Source organism: Aquarana catesbeiana, linkage group LG01 (genome assembly GCF_042186555.1).
Source record: "Aquarana catesbeiana isolate 2022-GZ linkage group LG01, ASM4218655v1, whole genome shotgun sequence".
Classification (NCBI taxonomy): Eukaryota; Metazoa; Chordata; class Amphibia; order Anura; family Ranidae; genus Aquarana; species Aquarana catesbeiana.
This window is the reverse complement of record NC_133324.1, coordinates 880,549,904-880,568,310: the sequence shown is the minus strand read 5'-3', so window position 1 is coordinate 880,568,310 and position 18,407 is coordinate 880,549,904. Positions and strand designations below refer to the sequence as shown.

Genomic DNA, 18,407 nt, shown 5'->3' with positions numbered 1-18,407 from the left:
CCCTTACATCAGGGTCCCCAGAGATCCTCCCCTTACATCGGTGTCCCCAGAGGGCCCCCGCTTACATCGGTGTCCCCAGAGGGCCGACTCCCCCCATCCCCCCCTCCCCCTGCAGAGGTTCCCCTGTAACTGGCTGGTGGAGGTGGGAGGCAGCGATCGGCAGCTCTATGGTGTCCACAGGCAGGGGGATCTCCCTGGGGCTAGTAGTTCTATCTCTGAATGTATAGAGAGGGGAGGGGCCTCTGACCCGGGCATCAGCAACAAGATTCAAGCAGAGTGAAAGTGAAACTGATACCTGCCCGGGTCAGGCCCCTCCCTTCTCCTTTCCACTGTATACACTGACACTCGAGAGAGTACTACAAGCCCCAGGGACATCCCGCCGGCCACACAGGCACCATAGAGCTGCCGATCGCCGCCTTCCAACTCGTCCCACCTCTCCCTACTACACTCCAAACGGCCAGCCAGAGGTGCAGGGGGGATGCTGGGTCTTGGGGGCCCTACGCAGCTTGCGTAGTGAGCGTATAGGGCGGATCGGCTCTGACTTTACATCACAGAGCCCCATTACACAACACAGAGCCCCATTACACAACACAGAGCCCCATTACACAACACAGAGCCCCATTACACAACACAGAGCCCCTTTACACAACACAGACCCCCTTTTATTCAGGCCTCCCTTGCACAGCCCTACAGTACCTTTTGGCAGGGCAGAGGCACTAATCATCCTGGGGTGTTGTCTCCCGGGGCTCCAGCCCAGCCACCGGTGTCCTCCTCGCAGGGGGGCGGAGGCTCGAAGAGCTGCAGATTTGGACTGAGGGGCAGGAGCTGCTCAAGTTATATGTTAACAAGTGGGTGATTACCCTAAGAGCCCTTGCACACTGGGGCGGGGGGCGGCGTCGGTGGTAAAACGCCGCTATTATTAGCGGCGTTTTACCGTCGGTATGCGGCCGCTAGCGGGGGGGTTTTACCCCCTGCTAGCGGCCGAGAAAGGGTTAAATATCACCGCAAAGCGCCTCTGCAGAGGCGCTTTGCCGGCGGTATAGCCGCGCTGTCCCATTGATTTCAATGGGCAGAAGCGGTAAAGGAGCGGTATACACACCGCTCCTTCACCGCTCCGAAGATGCTGCTGGCAGGACTTTTTTTACCGTCCTGCCAGCGCATCGCTCCAGTGTGCAAGCCCTCGGGGCTTGCACACTGGAATGAAAGTAGCGGCACTTTCGGGGTGGTTTGCAGGCGCTATTATTAGCGCAATAGCGCCTGCAAACCGCCCCAGTGTGCAAGGGCTCTACTTGGTAATTTGAAGACTCCTGTGCTCTGTCCTGATCTGCAGCACCGAGGCCTGGGAGAGGACACCCAGCTGTGGCAGTGACAGGGCCACGGTCTGGACAGGACTGTCGCTCGGTCTGGTTCCGAACCGCGGTCCGCCGTTTAGTGACAGCTGACCTATAGGATATAACGTATGTTGAGCTGTGATATTCAGCCACGCAGCAAGTGCATTTTTTTTCAATGAGCAAGGAAATATGTACATATCATATTATGAATACGTGTCTAAACCCAAAAACAAAAATATATTATATTGCAGCTTACTAGTCCGTAGATGTGGTGGCTGCATTTGTTTTTTGTTTTCTTAGGCTTTTTTTCCCCCATTTTTTATCTGGTAATACCATGAATTCAACACTTTCTGTTCCTTCATGGATAAACTTATTTATAAACTGTATCTATAGAAGGAGCCATGGTTGTCACACAGGCTGGACTACAAACATGTCTGCCTTTGTTCATCTCCATTACATGGTTATTTGGATTGATGGGATTAGTAGTTTGCACAACATGGACTTTTTCACGTTTGCGGTGGACTGCCCTCTCATGAGCAAAACTGTCATCTCTTCTCACTGTCAGATTTACCCTGAAATGCCGCACTACCGTGTTGTGTTGCAGTTACATGCATTGCACACAGTTGCAGTGCGGCCCCAGTGAACTCAGCGGCTGAGTATGACCATTGGTACCACCAGTCAAACTCCACACCCCATGTTAAAAATGCTGCGACCGTGAGTCCCATCATTTTGGCAGTTACATGTGTACAGCCCCATCCAGCTGTACCTTCCCAACTCATGTGGGCAGCCAGGGGCTGGTAAAAGCGCTGCTCAACTGCACATTTTTACCGCCCATCTGAAAGAGACCTCTTATCAGCCCACAGCAAGTGACAAGAACCCTGCATTTCTGGCAAGATCAACAGGTCATTTCTGCACTTGCTGAAAATGTTCTTAGTCTGAAAACTAATGCAGCCACCATATCTAAGAACTGGTAAGCTTTTTTTTTTTTTTTTTTCTTCTTCTAAGATATGCTTTAAAAGTGAGTCAATGCCGTGTTTTGATTTGCCTTTCTTTAGCCAAGGAATTGATTCAAGCTTCTTTGAAGTTGCTTTTGCATTCACATTGACTTGTACTGACAAGAAAAGCAGCTTAGGCCCAAACAAAATCCCGTACATATAAGCTCTAAGTTAACTGACTTGCATTTTAAAGTAGTAATAAACCCAAAAGCAAACCATTATTATATTGCTGCTTACTAATTCTTAGTAGTCGTGGATGCATTTGTTTTTTTGTTTTTTCCTTTTATGGCTGTTTTTTATTTTTTTTATTTTCACCTGGTGATCCTGCCAATAAGACTCTTGTTTTTCAAAAGAACATGCTCTCCTGCAAATGTGTCAATTATAGAGACGAGACAAACCATTTACCACAGACAGGCATGCTTACGATGATCAGCTTTTATTTATTCATGTAAAACCTTTATCCCAAAAAGAAAGAAACTGTTTGCTGTAACTGCTTATAAACTGTGAGCTGGAGTTTGGCTTCAATTTGTTAGTGTATTTAAATCTGCTAGTATATTTAACACTCCCCTCCCCCAAAACTAACAATGCTACTGTCCAAAGGTACCCCCTGTGCTTCTTCATCCAGAGTGAGGGCACGCTAATACAGGAGGTGCGTTACTGGCCAGATCACCGGGTGAAAACGGGGGAAAAAAAGCCTAAAGAAAGAAAACGAGTGCAGCCACCAAATCTAATGATGGGTAAGCTGCTATATTTTACATTTTTGGTTTGGGGTTTAATAACTTTTTACCCTTGGTTTACACTTCTGCATGTGGTTGCGGGTGCGGGAATCGCAGCTATTCACTGAAAATGCACTGCTCTGTGGAAATTCTGAATGGCACCCCCACGCATGTAAAATTGCGGTGAGGGAAATCCCATGGTTCAAAAAGACCATGCGATTTACCTGCGGCCACGTTTTTGAAAAGGTGCATGCACAACATGGCCCGCAAACATGCAGCGATGTGAACCTAGTGGTTAAAGAGGAACAGTAAAAAATTACTGTGTAGCAGAGGTTGTGTAATCAGAGTGTGAATATGGCTGTTCCACATGTAAATACAGTGGAACCTCGGATTACGAGCATAATCCGTTCCAGAAGAATGCTTGTAATCCAAAGCACTCGCATATCAAAGTGACTTTCCCCATAGAAGTCAATGGAAATATAAATAATTTGTTCCGCATTGACTTCTATTGCATGCAATACTTCATGTGGCCAGAGGTTGGGGGGGACGCTGGAGAGCCTCGGAAATACTCAGTGACAGCTCGGCTGAACTCGGAAAGGCTCGGAAACACTCGGCAATGGAGTATTTCTGAGTGTTTGCGAGTATTTCCGAACGGCTCCGAATCGCCGAGTGTCACCGGCTCCCCCCGCACCTCTGGCCAAATGCGGTACTGCACACCCCATTAGCTTGAATTCTGCTTGTTTTGCGAGACAACACAGGCGTTACTCATAAACCAAGGATCCACTGTATATAAATTATACACAGAAACATGAACACATATTGATACAATTAGAGATATGTCAAGCTGATGGATTTTACAAAGTGATCTCTCATCTAGGAGCTGCAGGCCGATACGAAATCTGTCCATCGAATTGTATACGACTGTCTATGCTGCATAGAAGAAAAACACTTGCTGTTGCAAAATTTCTTTTGGCACTTATTGCAGAAACCCATGAGGAAGAAATATCCTGATCTAAAACCCATTTATAAAGGTAGGTTAAAAAAGAAATCCACTCCTTTACCATCAAAGTGGTTGTAAACCCTTACCTATACCCAGTGAAGTGACTAGTCTTCAGGAGATACACAGAGAAAAAAAAACAATCTATTCTACATAAGTTGTACCTGTTTATCTTCTCTTCTCGCCAGCCATTCAAAATGCAGAATTTATAAAGCTTGTCTAAACTTTCAGAAAACAGGGGGCGGGGAGCTGAAATTACACACTGCAGTTCTCAGTGAGGAGAACACTAAGAGCTGATTGGAGGGAAAGGACACACTACCCTGCACACAGGAACAGAGCTGAGGCTGTGAATCACAGACTGTGTGCTGGAGATTGCTCCCCTGTCACCTGACTGCAGGGGGTTGCTTACTCGGCACTGCCATCATTCAGATATGGCTTTGTACATTTTTCAATGAGTACAAAGCATTTTCTGATTAGACAAGGTGGAGATCATGCTGGCACCACCCCTCATCTCCACCTTGTCCAATCAGAGAACGCCTTGTATTCATTAACCCCTTGCCGAACACCCCAAGTACATATACTGTGGGGCGGTGGCTCCTGTGCGCAGAATCCTGTACAGGTACGTGATTCTGCACTTTCAGGTCCGCGGCACACACACAAGCCACCGGCAACCCGCTCCCACTGTGATTGGACACAGCGGGAGCCAATCGGTGGGTCCAGTGGACCTGATGTCCGCCGGGACCCGCCGATCGTTGCCAACAGAGGCAGAACAGCTGTTTGCCTATGTAAACAAGGCAGATCGCCACTCTGTTAGTAGCAAGACAGAGATCCTGTGTTTCTGCTAAGCAGAAACCTGGATCTGTCTTCCCACAGTTGAAGCACCTTCGAAATAATGAAACGCCTCCTGAGCTGTCAGGTTCAGGATGTGCAGTTGCTTAGCTGCCAATGTGATGAGTAGATGAAAGACAATCCACAACTCCATACATGCTCTTTAAATCAGTCCAAATTTATTGTATCTCCATAAAAAATATAAGTGTACAGCAGAGGTTAACACGTCAGGAGACGTTTAACCCTTTGCTCCCCCGTGATGTTAACCCCTTCCCTGTCAGTGTCATTAGTACAGTGACAGTGCATATTTTTTTAGCACTGATCACTGTATTGGGTATCACTGGTCCCCCAAAAGTGTCACTTAGTGTCCGATTTGTCCGCTGCAATATCGCAGTCCCGCTATAAGTCGTTGATCTCCGCCATTACTAGTAAAAAAATGTATTTATTTTTTTTCAAAATTGATGGCCTTTTTTGTTTATAGCACAAACAACAAACACTGCAGAGGTGATCAAATACCACCAAAAGAATGCTCTATTTGTGGGGAAAAGGGACATCATATTTTTAAAATTTGCGGCAGGTTGGCATGGCTGCGCAAATCGCCGTAGCTGTACGTCGTTTCTTTATGATGCCACAGCAGGCGTGCGGAGCCAATGGGTGTGCCGAGCGGGCGCAATGACCGCCGGGCACCCACAATAGCTTGTGACAGCGCGAGAACCGGATCTGTGTGTTTCAGGCATGAGGAGACGGATCGTGTGTTCATACTAAGTATGAACACCAATCTCTCTCCTCCCCTAGTCAGTGCCATCCCCCCTACAGTTAGAACTATTAAGGATCATGGATTTCAAGCGGATCTATTCGAAAAAGCTGTCAGCCAACATGGATGATACCCGAGCCTCATTGGAAGGAAAGAAGATTCCTTGAAGTTTGCCTGTAATGCAGCCTTTCGGCACTGGACCCTGCGTAATGGAGCCCTGTGCAGTGTTTGTTCTGAGCAAGGTGCATTCCTGCAGGGTGCTATACAGGTCCAGGGGAGTAGACCCCACATTAAAGGGGACCGAGTCCCTGAAGGTCTTTTTTGACAAAGCTCGCCATGATGGGTGAAGATTGGACTCCTGTTATGTTCAGAGTCCTGCAGCAGGAATGGTAAGTCTGCATTTGTTTGCAGTTTCTCTTTGAGATCTGACTGTCTGTCCTCCCGGTGGCCACTGGGGGAAGTGTGCTATTTAATCATGCTATGTACTCTTACTCATGTAGGCTGCTGTTTCTCCTCCAGCCACTAGAGGGTGCAGGCTCACTCAGTATGGCCTATTTTCTTTTCTTGGAGTACATCATCGGACACAGAGGCCCCTCCCCTCTTTTGGGAATTGTTTGCTAGAAAACAGAGGTACTTCCTGTAAAGGAGATGTTATATAGAGGGGGGACTTCCTGTCTTTTGGGTGTGCCAGTGTCCATTCACCTAATAGGTGGCATATAAACCAGATAGTAATTACTATAGCTGCGTACTCCATGAAAAGAATTTTACAGGTAAGCTGTAGGAAAAATCCTATTTTTGCGCAAACCAATCAATATACGCTTATTGCGATTTATTTATTTATTTTTTCAAAAAGTATGTAGAAGAATACATATCGGCCTAAACTGAGGAAAAAATTAGTTTAAAAAAAATGGGATATTTATTATAGCAAAAACTACAAAAAATGTTTTTTTTTATTGTTTTTTTTTTTTTTCAAAATTGACGCTGATTTTTTGTTTAAAGCGCAAAGTATAAAAACCGCAGAGGTGATCAAATACCACCAAAAGAAAGCTCAATTTGTGGGTAAAAAAGGACATCAATTTTGTTTGGGTACAACACCGCGCAATTGTCAGTTAAAGCGATGCAGTGCCGTATCGCAAAAAATGGCCTGGTCAAATTTAGATTTATACATACTTTTATATTTGTTACATGTCCCCATTCACTGAAATATTATGTTGCAGCTTAACTTTTGTAGATGTTCTCTGGACCTTCCACCATGGAAATATTCTACTCCACTTTGTTTATGAGGGGGGTGGGCAGCTGTGTTTGCCATAGTTAACCCTGTCTGTACTCTGCAGGCAGATCTTCATTATTAATTCTAACTAGATTGGAAAAACGAGAGAGAGAGAGAGAGAGAGGTGCCAAAAGCCTCATCGCATAGTCCTATCTTTATTGGAAATAAAATCACAACATAAATAAGTATTGCACTCACAGAGGGAGGGGAGGTAGCAGGTTAGAAAAGTGCAATCGCTCTCTGTGCAAGGCTCGGTCTGCAGAGGAGAGGGAATCGGCTGTCGCTGGTGTATGACAATAGCCTGGGGCCGGATGTTGGAAAGGCCCGCTCTTGTCTGTGCTGCCGCTGCAATCACCACTTGGATCTCCTCCCATCAGTAACAGGTTGAAATAGATGGGGTGGGATACACGCTTCAAGGAGAAAACCCTCCTCTTCATCGGACTTGAAGTCTTCATTGAGATCCAAGCGGCGATTGCAGCACGAATGAGAGCAGGCCTTTCCAGCATCCTGCCCCAGGGTATAGCCATACACCAGCGGCAACTGATTCCATCTCCTCTGCAGACCGAGCCTTGCACAGAGACTGATTGCACTTTTCAAGTTGATTTCCGCATCAACACAGTGTTAATGGAGGAATGCCTCCTGCAGTGCTAATGTATTCTGCTGGCAGGGAGCCTTCCCCACCCAGCAAAACACAATGATCACTGCTGGCGGCTATAGCTGATTGAGGGTAAAAAACGGACAGACTGGTTGTACTGAAGTCCATCAACTTAAGTACAATCAGCCTGCCCATAGACGGATCGAAATTCGTCCAGTTCCTGAACTGGCAAAATTTTGTTTCGTCTATGGGCAGCTTAAGTCTCCATTAGCTTTTAATAAATGTCAAAATTAAAGAATAGGCCGGACAGTAAAGATACATAAATGTCAACCCATCTTGTGAACTGATATATGAACTGGCTCAACAAAACCCAGGCACCAATGGCGACTGGAAATTGTGTCCTGGCGCCTGGGTTGCACCGCAGCAGTGGTCAGGATCCTCACATATGGCCTACCCGCGGGTGTGCGGACTAGCGTCGGGCTGGCCGATAATTGAGGCTACAGCTTTACGGCCTGCTGGAGCATGATACACGCTCCTATGTGCGAACCAGCACCCTCTGGTGGACGGTGCTGTGAAGAGCATGGCTTGCTCTCACTGCCCGCCCACCTCTGACGACATCTTCCCAGGTTGACAGGGGTTGAGGTTGCAGGTTTTGATCGGTCTTTCAAAAAAGTGGGGAAAGGATTCCCTGGTATTGCTACCAGAATCCACAAGCGGCTACTTCTGCAACAAAGAATCAGGGTCTAAGTTCTATAAAATTACAAAATTTATTGGTCCCATGATAGGCACAGACTACATAAATTTAAAATGTGAATTTCAATGTAGGTACAGTTTCATACAACATTCTTCTCCAGGGTTCTCCTGAAAAATTAGGATTGCTTGGGAAGAATGATGATGCAAAAACATTCAAAAACAGGAAGGACACACATCTAAGAACAATACAAAAAAACACAACACACCAAAACACAAATAGTCCGGATGCCAGCCAACCATTCACGATGAAACTGACATGCGACAAAATCGCATCAATGCACATGCGGCACATAAAGGAAAAAACAAGGCACTAAATACCTAATTTCCACAAGATATATGTTAGTTTCATGGTGAATGGCCCCCGAGGGAACAATATTGATAATACCCCTAAATCATAAAGAAACTCTATTGGTCAGGGTGGAAATGGCAAAAGAAATGACACTTGCCAGTTGGCAATTTATTGCTGAATTTAGTTGAGTAGTATCTCCTTGGCTTATGGATCAGGGCAGTCTTGGATAAATAGCCTTCACATTTTCCTTGGGCATAATAGTTCCAGGTGATATGAAGTTAATCATTGAAGTATTACCGTTTCCAAAAAAGGGGGGGGGAATAAACAGAGTGATTTTGACAATCAAAAATATCTCAGCTAGTTAACAGATGACCAACAAGGGGTTAATGGGGCACTGTTCCATATCCAGGAATGTGACAATAATGACTCTGCATATAACCAGCTGCAAGCTCGTAGCGATTTCAAAGTGCTGCTTGGTCAAACTTATCCAATGCTGTTGTGCATAGTTCTAATCGCTTTCAGATTAAGTAATCAGGCAACTTTGGCATCATACAGTCTTTTCCAGCAATCACAGACCTATGATTCAGGGGAAATAGGAGAACGTGCTTCCATATGTTACCACACCGTTCAGAGTCCATACTGTTCTCTCCCATTCGGTCCTTACACAGGCTGGGGTCCTACCGTGTTGGTGCCTCCGTAATGCCTCTTGTGCAGTGGGACAAAAATGTCCTTTAAAGCTGGGCCGCTGGGTTTTCACAATTTGTGGTGTCACTCGTGCCGTGTGCACTTGTGCGCACGGACCTCCTCGGGTGGATGTGGAGCTGGCGTCTCCTACCCCGCGGTACAGTTTGAATAGGGCATATCGTCAGCCAGCGTCATGTGACTGCTGTGACGTCAACGCGTTTCGCTAACTGATTAGCGTAGCTTCGTCTGGACAGGTTTGATCGGTCGCCCGCTGCTGAGTGGACGGGGAGTGCCATCTCATCAGTGCAGCCTATCAGTGCTTATCAGTGCCACCTCATCAGTGTCCAAAGGTGCTGCCTATCGGTGCTTATTAGCGCAGCCTTATCAGTGCCACCTAATCGGCGCAGCCTATAAGTGCTTATCAGCGCAGCCTCAGTGCCCATCAGTGCAGCCTATCGGTGCCACCTTTTTTTTTTTTTTTTTCGTTTGCTTGGCACCAGGCATGAGCAATTCTTATTGCCTGATGCCCCGGACATGCAGTTCTGGGCGCTGGGCAGCTGATTTAAAAAACTGGCTCCTAACTTTTTTAGCTGCTTTTACATATACAGTTGCAATATTTGTTTAGTATCTGTTTTAACCATACAAAGTTTGTATCTACAGTATGTTTTCTGTTTTTTTTTTTTTTTTTTTTTTTTATCCTTTTGTTAATGGCTTTCTGTTCTTTTTGCAGAATACAAAGAAGGAAAATACAGGAAAAGTGCCCTGGTCACTGCTGATGACATAGATAAAGACCTGATAATATTTACTCAGGATAAAGTAAAGATATGTTTGGCAGTAACAGATCTTTTCCCATTTGTACATGGATTGCAGGATCTGACTATTCTCTCTGAAATAGAATCCCTGGTAAGTATTTGTATTTATTTCTGTTAGTTTACTAAGCAATATTTTGCTTACTGACACTATGGAAAGCAGAATCCTTAAAGTGGGGTTCCACCTCAAAAAACAAAAATACATTAAAAATCCTAAAAAACAAAACAAAAAAAATTTGGATATTTTTTTTTTTTTACACTTACCTCTAAATGCCTGTTGCTAGGGGGTCCCTCGTAGTCTGCCCCTTCCAGTGCCTGGGCTGGTGACATCACTTCCCCCTCGGCACAGGAAGGGCTCCGCTCTGCTCCTTCACCGCTGTCAATCATCTGGGACCCATTACAGGTCCCAGGTGACTGAGCGGCCAATCACGGCGCGCGGCGCTGCTCGCGCATGCGCAGTGGGTGCCAGGCTGTGAAGCCACAGCCCGGCGCCCACAGTTGCAATGCCGGCGCCGCTGAACGGAGGGGGAGACGAGCGGGGCTTCGATCCCCCGCATCGCTGGACCCAGGGACAGGTAAGTGTCCAATTAAAAGTCAGCAGCTGCAGTATTTGTAGCTGCTGACTTTTAATTTTTTATTTTTTTTTACCCGACCCCCTGGGTGGAACTCCTCTTTAAGCAGTATTAAACCACAAAACAAGCATTTATTATATTGCAGCTTACCAATTCTTCGATGTGATGTCTGCGTTTTCTTTTTTTTTTTTCCTTTTATTTTTAACCTGGTGATCCAGCTAGTAAGTCTGTTATTGTTCAACTTCCTTTACCAAGCTGTGCAGACAAAGTAGCAGTTAAAGGATTGGGAGAAACCATTTACCACTGACAGGGGTGCCTACAATGGTCAGCTCTTTATTTATGTAAAAATGTTACCCAAAAATGAAAAAAAAAATATTGACGTAATTGCTCGAAAGTGTTAGCTGGCGTTCAGCTTTAATTTGTTAGTCAAGTCCGTCTGAATCTTCTAGCGCATCTAACACTCCCTTCTCCACAGATTAACAATGTTGCTGTCCAAAGGTGTCTCCGTTGCTCCTCCATCCAGAGCTGAGACACCCTAACTATATTACTGACAGACCCACAAGGTGAAAATTAAAACAAAAATCCTAATGAAAAGTAAACTAATGCAAACACCACAGTTAAGGATTGGTAAGTTGCAATATATTCAAGTTTTTTGTTTTTGGGTTTAATACTGCTTTCAGGATTTTCTGAGCACACACTAGCACTACCCGCTCTTATATATGTTGGCATTTCTCTGGTTCATCAGTGCTTTTCCAATCAGTATTTACTGAGCCATTTATACAGATTATTTAAACATATAATCAGATAACTAAAGCGGGGTATACCGATTTTTTTTTTTTTCCGTTCAATCAGCGGGTTGAATTAAAAAAAATAACTGTCAGATTCCTGCCATCAACACAAACGATGTTGATGTAGGGATCTGTCCCACTGTTCTGTTGTATTCTGACAGCAGGGGCTCTCCCCCCCCCCGGTCAGAATACAACGGGGTTGATTTACTAAACCTGGAAAGTGCAAAATCTGGTGCAGCTGTGCATAGTAACCAATCAGCTGCTAACTTCAGCTTGTTCAATGAAGTTTTGACAAAAAGACCTGGAAGCTGATTGAGCCGGTGTTGAACAGACCGTGGTACACATGGACCAAACTTTGGCCAGTTCAGCAGAATTTCCAGTCTTACCTTACCTGGTTAAAGTGATTGTAAGGTTAAATATATACTTACCTGCTCTGTGCAGTGCAGACACATAAATGTATATAGCACCGCTCAAGGACAACATCACCTGCCCTGCTGCTCCGCTACCACTACACGTAAATGGGTGCAGGCCCTGCTGCAAACCGGAACGTAAGAAGAAAAAAGTGACTGGATGGCCGCATTGCAATGCAATCTCTTTTATCGGTAGATAAAAACATAGACCATACAGCTGTGGTGGTGAACGACAAAGATCCTCTGATGTGTTTCATACCCAAAAGTGGTGCTTAATCATAGCTCCATAGCTATGATTAAGCACCACTTTTGGGTGTGAAACGCGTCAGTGATCTTTGTAGTTCACCACCATTGTAATACCAATAAAAGATCGCATTACAGTGCGGCCATCCAGCCACTTTTTTCTTCTTATGCTCTGTGCAGTGGTTTTGCACAGAAAAGCCCCGATCCTCCTGTTCTCTGGCCCCCCTTTGGTGCTTCTGGCTCCTCCCCCTGCCGAGTGCCTCCATAGCAAGCCACTTGCAATGGGGGTACTCATGCGGGCTTAATCCCAAACTGTGCTGTATGTCCATTTTCCCTAAGCCGGATGTCAATCCAGCGCTGTTCACGAGAGCAGCATTGCAGCACCCTCTCTCCCTTCTCACTGGTTGTGATTGATGGCAGCCAATGGCTCCCGCCTCTGAGCCAGTGAGGAGAGAACAGCGACGCTGCTCTCCTGCACAGCGCTGGATCGATATCAGACTCAGGTAAGTATTAGGAGAGCTGCGCACAGAAGGTTTTTTTACCTGAATGCATAAAACCATCTACCTTTAGAACCACTTTAAATACTTCAGCCCCGGAAGATTTGGCTGCTCAATGACCAGGGCATTTTTCGCGATATGGCACTGCGTCGCTTTAACTGACAATTGAGCGGTCGTGTGACGATGTACCCAAACAAAATTGACGTCCTTTTTTTTCCCACAAATAGAGCTTTCTTTTGATGGTATTTGATCATCTCTTCGGTTTTTATTTTTTGCGCTATAAACAAAAAAAGAGCGACAATTTTGAAAGAAAACACAATATTTTGTACTTTTTGCTATAATAAATATCCCCATTTTTTTTTTTTTTTCAGTTTAGGCCAATATGTATTCTTCTACATATTTTTGGTAATAAAAATCACAATAAGCGTATATTGATTGGTTTGCGCAAAAGTTATAGCGTCTGCTAAATGGGGGATAGATTTATGGCATTTTTATTATTTTTTTTTTTTTTTTTTTTTATAGTAATGGTGGCGATCTGCAATTTTTATATCGTGACGGCGACATTATAGCGGACACATTAGACACTTTTGACACATTTTTGGGGCGATTGACAATTTTACAGCGATCAGTGCTATAAAAATGCACTAATTACTGTATAAATTTCACTGGCAGGGAAGCGGTTAACACTAGGGGGCGATCATGGGGTTAACTGTGTTCCCTGACTGTGTGTTCTAACTGTAGGGGGAGGTGACTGACTATAGAAGATGACAGATCGTGGTTCCTAGCTATTAGGAACTCACGATCTGCATCTCCTCTCAGAACAGGGATTTGTGTGCTTACACACACATGTCCCTGTTCTTCCTCTCGTGGCCGGAGGTCATCGCGACCTTCGGCCATGAGCATCGGCACCCCCACAGTGCAGCGGGCCCATGCGCACGCCTGCTATCCCGCTTAAAAGAGCCGACGTATAGCCACGATGGCTCGCAGGATCGTGCCGACCTGCCGCGGTATAATGACGGCAGCTGGTTGGCAAGTGGTTAAAGTACACATTATTCCACATCAGTCTTTACTGTAGAACAGGGGTCAGCAACCTGCGGGCCGCACCCAGTCCGCCACCGCTAAATGTCTGGCCCGTCAGTGCCCGTGATCAGTTCACATGCATACTGCATTTTGGCCGCTTTCTTATTCATTGGACAGCGGCCAGTATCACAGGACTGGATGAGGGAGGGAACTGCTGGAGTTAACTTTTCACATTAAACAGCAGGTGATTGGTTGTCTAGCAACCAATCGCCAGCCTGTTAATGTGAAAAGTTAACTTTAGTAGTTCTTGCCCCCGTCCAGCCCTGTGATACTGGCCGATCTCTGCTCTGCTGTACACCTGTTTAAGGTAGGAGAGTTCTACCTACACAGTGTGTGTTTTGTGTGGGGTGCAGGGGGGCAGAGGACACTATGGGGGTACAGGGGACAAAGGACACTGTTATGGGGGGAGGGGAGCAGAGGACACTGCTATGGGGGGAGGGGAGCAGAGGACACTATGGGAGCGATGTGAAGGGGGGCAGAGGACATTGTTATGGGGGTACAGAGGACACTGCAATGGGGGGGCCCTATTAGGGACCTCATCACCCCTGGGGACAGGGACCCCATCTCACTTGGGGACAGGAACTCCATGGGACCCCATGTCACATTTTCTCTGGCTACGGGGACCCCATTTTTCCTAGGGACAGAAACCCCATCTCCAGACCATGCTGGCTGTTTTCAGCCACCCTTGGGTGCCAGGATGGAGGAGGGGGCAGTAAAATTCGAATCCCCAGCCCTCCGGGTGAACTGGCTTCGTATTAGTGAAGCACCTTTTTAAAGTGAGGTAAAGCTGTACTGTTATTACTGTGTTAGGATTATTATTGTCTTCATTTATTAGCAGGTTAATGCAGCCCTCTATGCATTTTACATACATTGAATCCGGCCCTTAAGTGGAAAAAGGTTGCTGACCCCTGGCACTGTAGAAAATGAGCAATTGGGTATCTTGCATTTCCCAGTGATTACCGAGCAAGAAGACCTGACAACTAACTCGTGTGACATTATTTACAGAACCAAATACACCTTTTCTTCCCAGAGTGACACTCTAATGCAGGGGTAGGAAACCTTTTGAGCACAGTGTGCCGAAAAATGTTTTCAAAGAAATTGAGCGTGCCCATTTTATAACAAAAAAATGTCACCTTCACACTCTCAATCACGAAAAGCATTTTTTATAAAGTAAATGCTGTAAACTACTTTAGTAGTGAGAAATTAACATCCTGCACTCTCACACCTCAGATCAGACCTAATTCATGCACCTTCACATCTCAGTTCACTGTACCCCATGCAAATCTTTTTCACCACTGTACCCCCCTGCTCATTTGCCCCACCGTTGTAACCCCCCTGCTCATCTGCCCCACCGCTGTAACCCCCTGCTCATCTGCCCCACCGCTGTAACCCCCTGCTCATCTGCCCCGCCGCTGTAACCCCCTGCTCATCTGCCCCGCCGCTGTAACCCCCTGCTCATCTGCCCCGCCGCTGTAACTCCCTGCTCATCTGCCCCGCCGCTGTAACTCCCTGCTCATCTGCCCCACCGCTGTAACTCCCTGCTCATCTGCCCCGCCGCTGTAACCCCCTGCTCATCTGCCCCGCCACTGTAACCGCCTGCTCATCTGCCCCGTCCAATGTACCCCCTTTCTCATCTGCCCCGTCCAATGTACCCCCTTTCTCATCTGCCCCGTCCAATGTACCCCCTTTCTCATCTGCCCCGTCCAATGTACCCCCTTTCTCATCTGCCCCATCCAATGTACCCCCTTTCTCATCTTCCCCACCACTGTAACCCCCATGCACATCTGCCCCACCTCTGTACCCCCCTGCACATCTGCCCCACCTCTGTACCCCCCTGCACATCTGCCCCACCTCTGTACCCCCCTGCTCCTCTGCCCCACCTCTGTACCCCCCTGCTCCTCTGCCCCACTGCTGTAACCCCCTTCTCATTCCTCCCACTACTGTACCTCCTGCACATCTACCCCATCACTGTACCCCCTTGCTCTTCTGTCCCACCACTGTAACCCCCCCTGCTCATCTGCCCCATCAATGTACCCCCTTTTCTCATCTGCCCCATCACTGTACCTCCCTGCACATCTGCTCCACCACTGTATCCCCATGCTCTTCTGTCTCACTACTGAATCACCTTCTCATCTGTCCTAACACTGAACCCATCTGCTCATTTGCCCCACCACTGTAACCCACTTTCTCATCTTCCCCACCAATGTACCTCCTGCACATCTGTCTCACCTCTGTACCCCCTGTTCTTCTGCCCCACCTGCACTCCTGTCCCACCACTGTAACCCCCTGCTTATCTGTCCCACCAATACACCTCCTTTCACATCTGCCTCAATGCTCTACCCCCCTGCTTTTCCATCCCACCCCTGGACCCCCTTCTCATCTGTCCCAACACTAAACCCCCGTGCTCACCTGGCCCAACTGCCGAACCCCCCTGCTCACCTGGCCCAACTGCCGAACCCCCCTGCTCACCTGGCCCAACTGCCGAACCCCCCTGCTCACCTGGCCCAACTGCCGAACCCCCCTGCTCACCTGGCCCAACTGCCGAACCCCCCTGCTCACCTGGCCCAACTGCCGAACCCCCCCTGCTCACCTGGCCCAACTGCCGAACCCCCCTGCTCACCTGGCCCAACTGCCGAACCCCCCTGCTCACCTGGCCCAACTGCCGAACCCCCCCTGCTCACCTGGCCCAACTGCCGAACCCCCCCTGCTCACCTGGCCCAACTGCCGAACCCCCCCTGCTCACCTGGCCCAACTGCCGAACCCCCCCTGCTCACCTGGCCCAACTGCCGAACCCCCCCTGCTCACCTGGCCCAACTGCCGAACCCCCCCTGCTCACCTGGCCCAACTGCCGAACCCCCCCTGCTCACCTGGCCCAACTGCCGAACCCCCCCTGCTCACCTGGCCCAACTGCCGAACCCCCCCTGCTCACCTGGCCCAACTGCCGAACCCCCCCTGCTCACCTGGCCCAACTGCCGAACCCCCCCTGCTCACCTGGCCCAACTGCCGAACCCCCCCTGCTCACCTGGCCCAACTGCCGAACCCCCCCTGCTCACCTGGCCCAACTGCCGAACCCCCCCTGCTCACCTGGCCCAACTGCCGAACCCCCCCTGCTCACCTGGCCCAACTGCCGAACCCCCCCTGCTCACCTGGCCCAACTGCCGAACCCCCCCTGCTCACCTGGCCCAACTGTCGAACCCTCCTGCTCACCTGGCCCCACTGCTGAACCCCCAAAAAGCCCCACTAACTTTTCGTCCATCTTCTTTTACAGCAGATCTGCACCCTCCTCATTTAGGTGCAGTCTGTCCCTTCATTAGAGCTGGTAACCGACCCAGTTCTCCAGAAACCTAAACCCCTCCTTTCTACACCAGCTCCTCAGCCACTGGTTTACTTCCCTAATCTCCCTCTGCCTTTCTGGTGTGGCTCGAGGTACCGGTAGTATTTCTGAAAATACTACCTTGGAGGTCCTATTTCTCAATTGAGCTCCTTAATCCCTAAAATCGTTTTTTAGGACACTCCATCTTCCTCTGACTATGTCGTTGGTGCCAACATGCACCATGACAGCCAGGTCTTCCCCAGCCCCCCCCAGTAATCTGTCCACCAGATCCGTGATGTGCCGAACCCGAGCGCCCGGTAGACAACATACAGTTTGGCGTTTCATGTCCTAGTGACAGATTGCCCTCTCTGTCCTTTTGAGAATTGAGTCCCCTACCACCAAAATCTTCCTCCACCCCCCCACTCTCACTGGAGGAGTTCTTCCCATGGCAGCTAGGGGAGTCACTCTGCTCCAGCAATGCTGGTCTCTGACTAGTTTCATCAATGTCTCACAACGGGCGTACTTATTGGGATGTTCCAGCTCAGGATCTGCCTCCCTGACTCTTTCCCCTATATACTTCCTGACTGTCACCCATCTACTCTTCTCTGGTGCCTTGACAACTTTGTCTCCACCTGCCTCTGTGCTGGCCCCTGCCAGGTACATTTGCAGCTCTCCTTTGGGATGGAGATTCTTTCAGTTGACAGTTGCTTCCCTAGATTCAGAACCTGGGCTTCCAGGGAAATAATGTGCTTACATTTTGCACAGCAGAATTTGCCCTTGATCGGGTGATCAAGGAATGCATACATGCCGCAAGATGTACACCGAGTCGCATCTCCACACCCGCTGGGCATCGTACCTGCTAATTTAATAGGGATTGAGGATTATACCCTGTCCAAATTAACTAACAACTAGCTTCCTGACACTAATGCTCAACAATACAATACAGAGGTACACAGGTACTCACAGCAATCGGGTATTCGCAGCACCTGGGCACTCACAGCACTCTACTCAGGTACTCACAATACACAGGTACTCACAATCCTCACAATACATAGGTACTCACAATACAATACTTGAGTGCTGCCAGCATTGCTGCAGAAGTTGAAGGGGTGGGGGGTCAGCCTGTCAGTGCTCAGACCACACGCCCCACACTGCATCATATTGGTCTGCATTGCTGTCGTCCCAGAAGGAAGCCTCTTCTAAAGATGATGCACAAGAAAGCTCGCAAACCGTTTGCTGAAGACAAGCAGACTAAGGACATGGATTACTGGAACCATGTCCAGTGGTTTGATGAGACCAAGGTAAACGTATCTGGTTCAGATGGTGTCAATCGTGTGTGGCAGTAATCAGGTGAGGATTACAAAGACAAGTGTGTCTTGCCTACACTCAAGCATGGTGGTGAGAGTGTCATGGTCTGGGGCTGCATGAGTGCTGCCAGCACTGGGGAGCTACAGTTCGTTGAGGGAATCATGAATGCCAACAT

The 18,407-nt window shown here is 47.9% G+C and overlaps 1 protein-coding gene across 6 annotated transcripts in view; it reads left to right on the top strand.

Moving 5' to 3' along the window:
- The window catches only part of LOC141117645 (uncharacterized), a 132,318-nt gene that overhangs the window by 53,435 nt on the left and 60,476 nt on the right, over positions 1-18,407 (top strand). For 5 of the 6 annotated variants that reach the window (XM_073610627.1, XM_073610634.1, XM_073610621.1 and 2 more), the window contains exons 4-5: positions 3,920-4,073; positions 9,943-10,115. In XM_073610627.1, the coding sequence (XP_073466728.1) occupies positions 3,920-4,073; positions 9,943-10,115 (327 nt within the window). Of the gene's footprint in view, positions 1-2,926; positions 3,064-3,919; positions 4,074-9,942; positions 10,116-18,407 lie in introns of all 6 variants that reach the window. The other variant, XM_073610644.1, reaches the window with a different exon arrangement.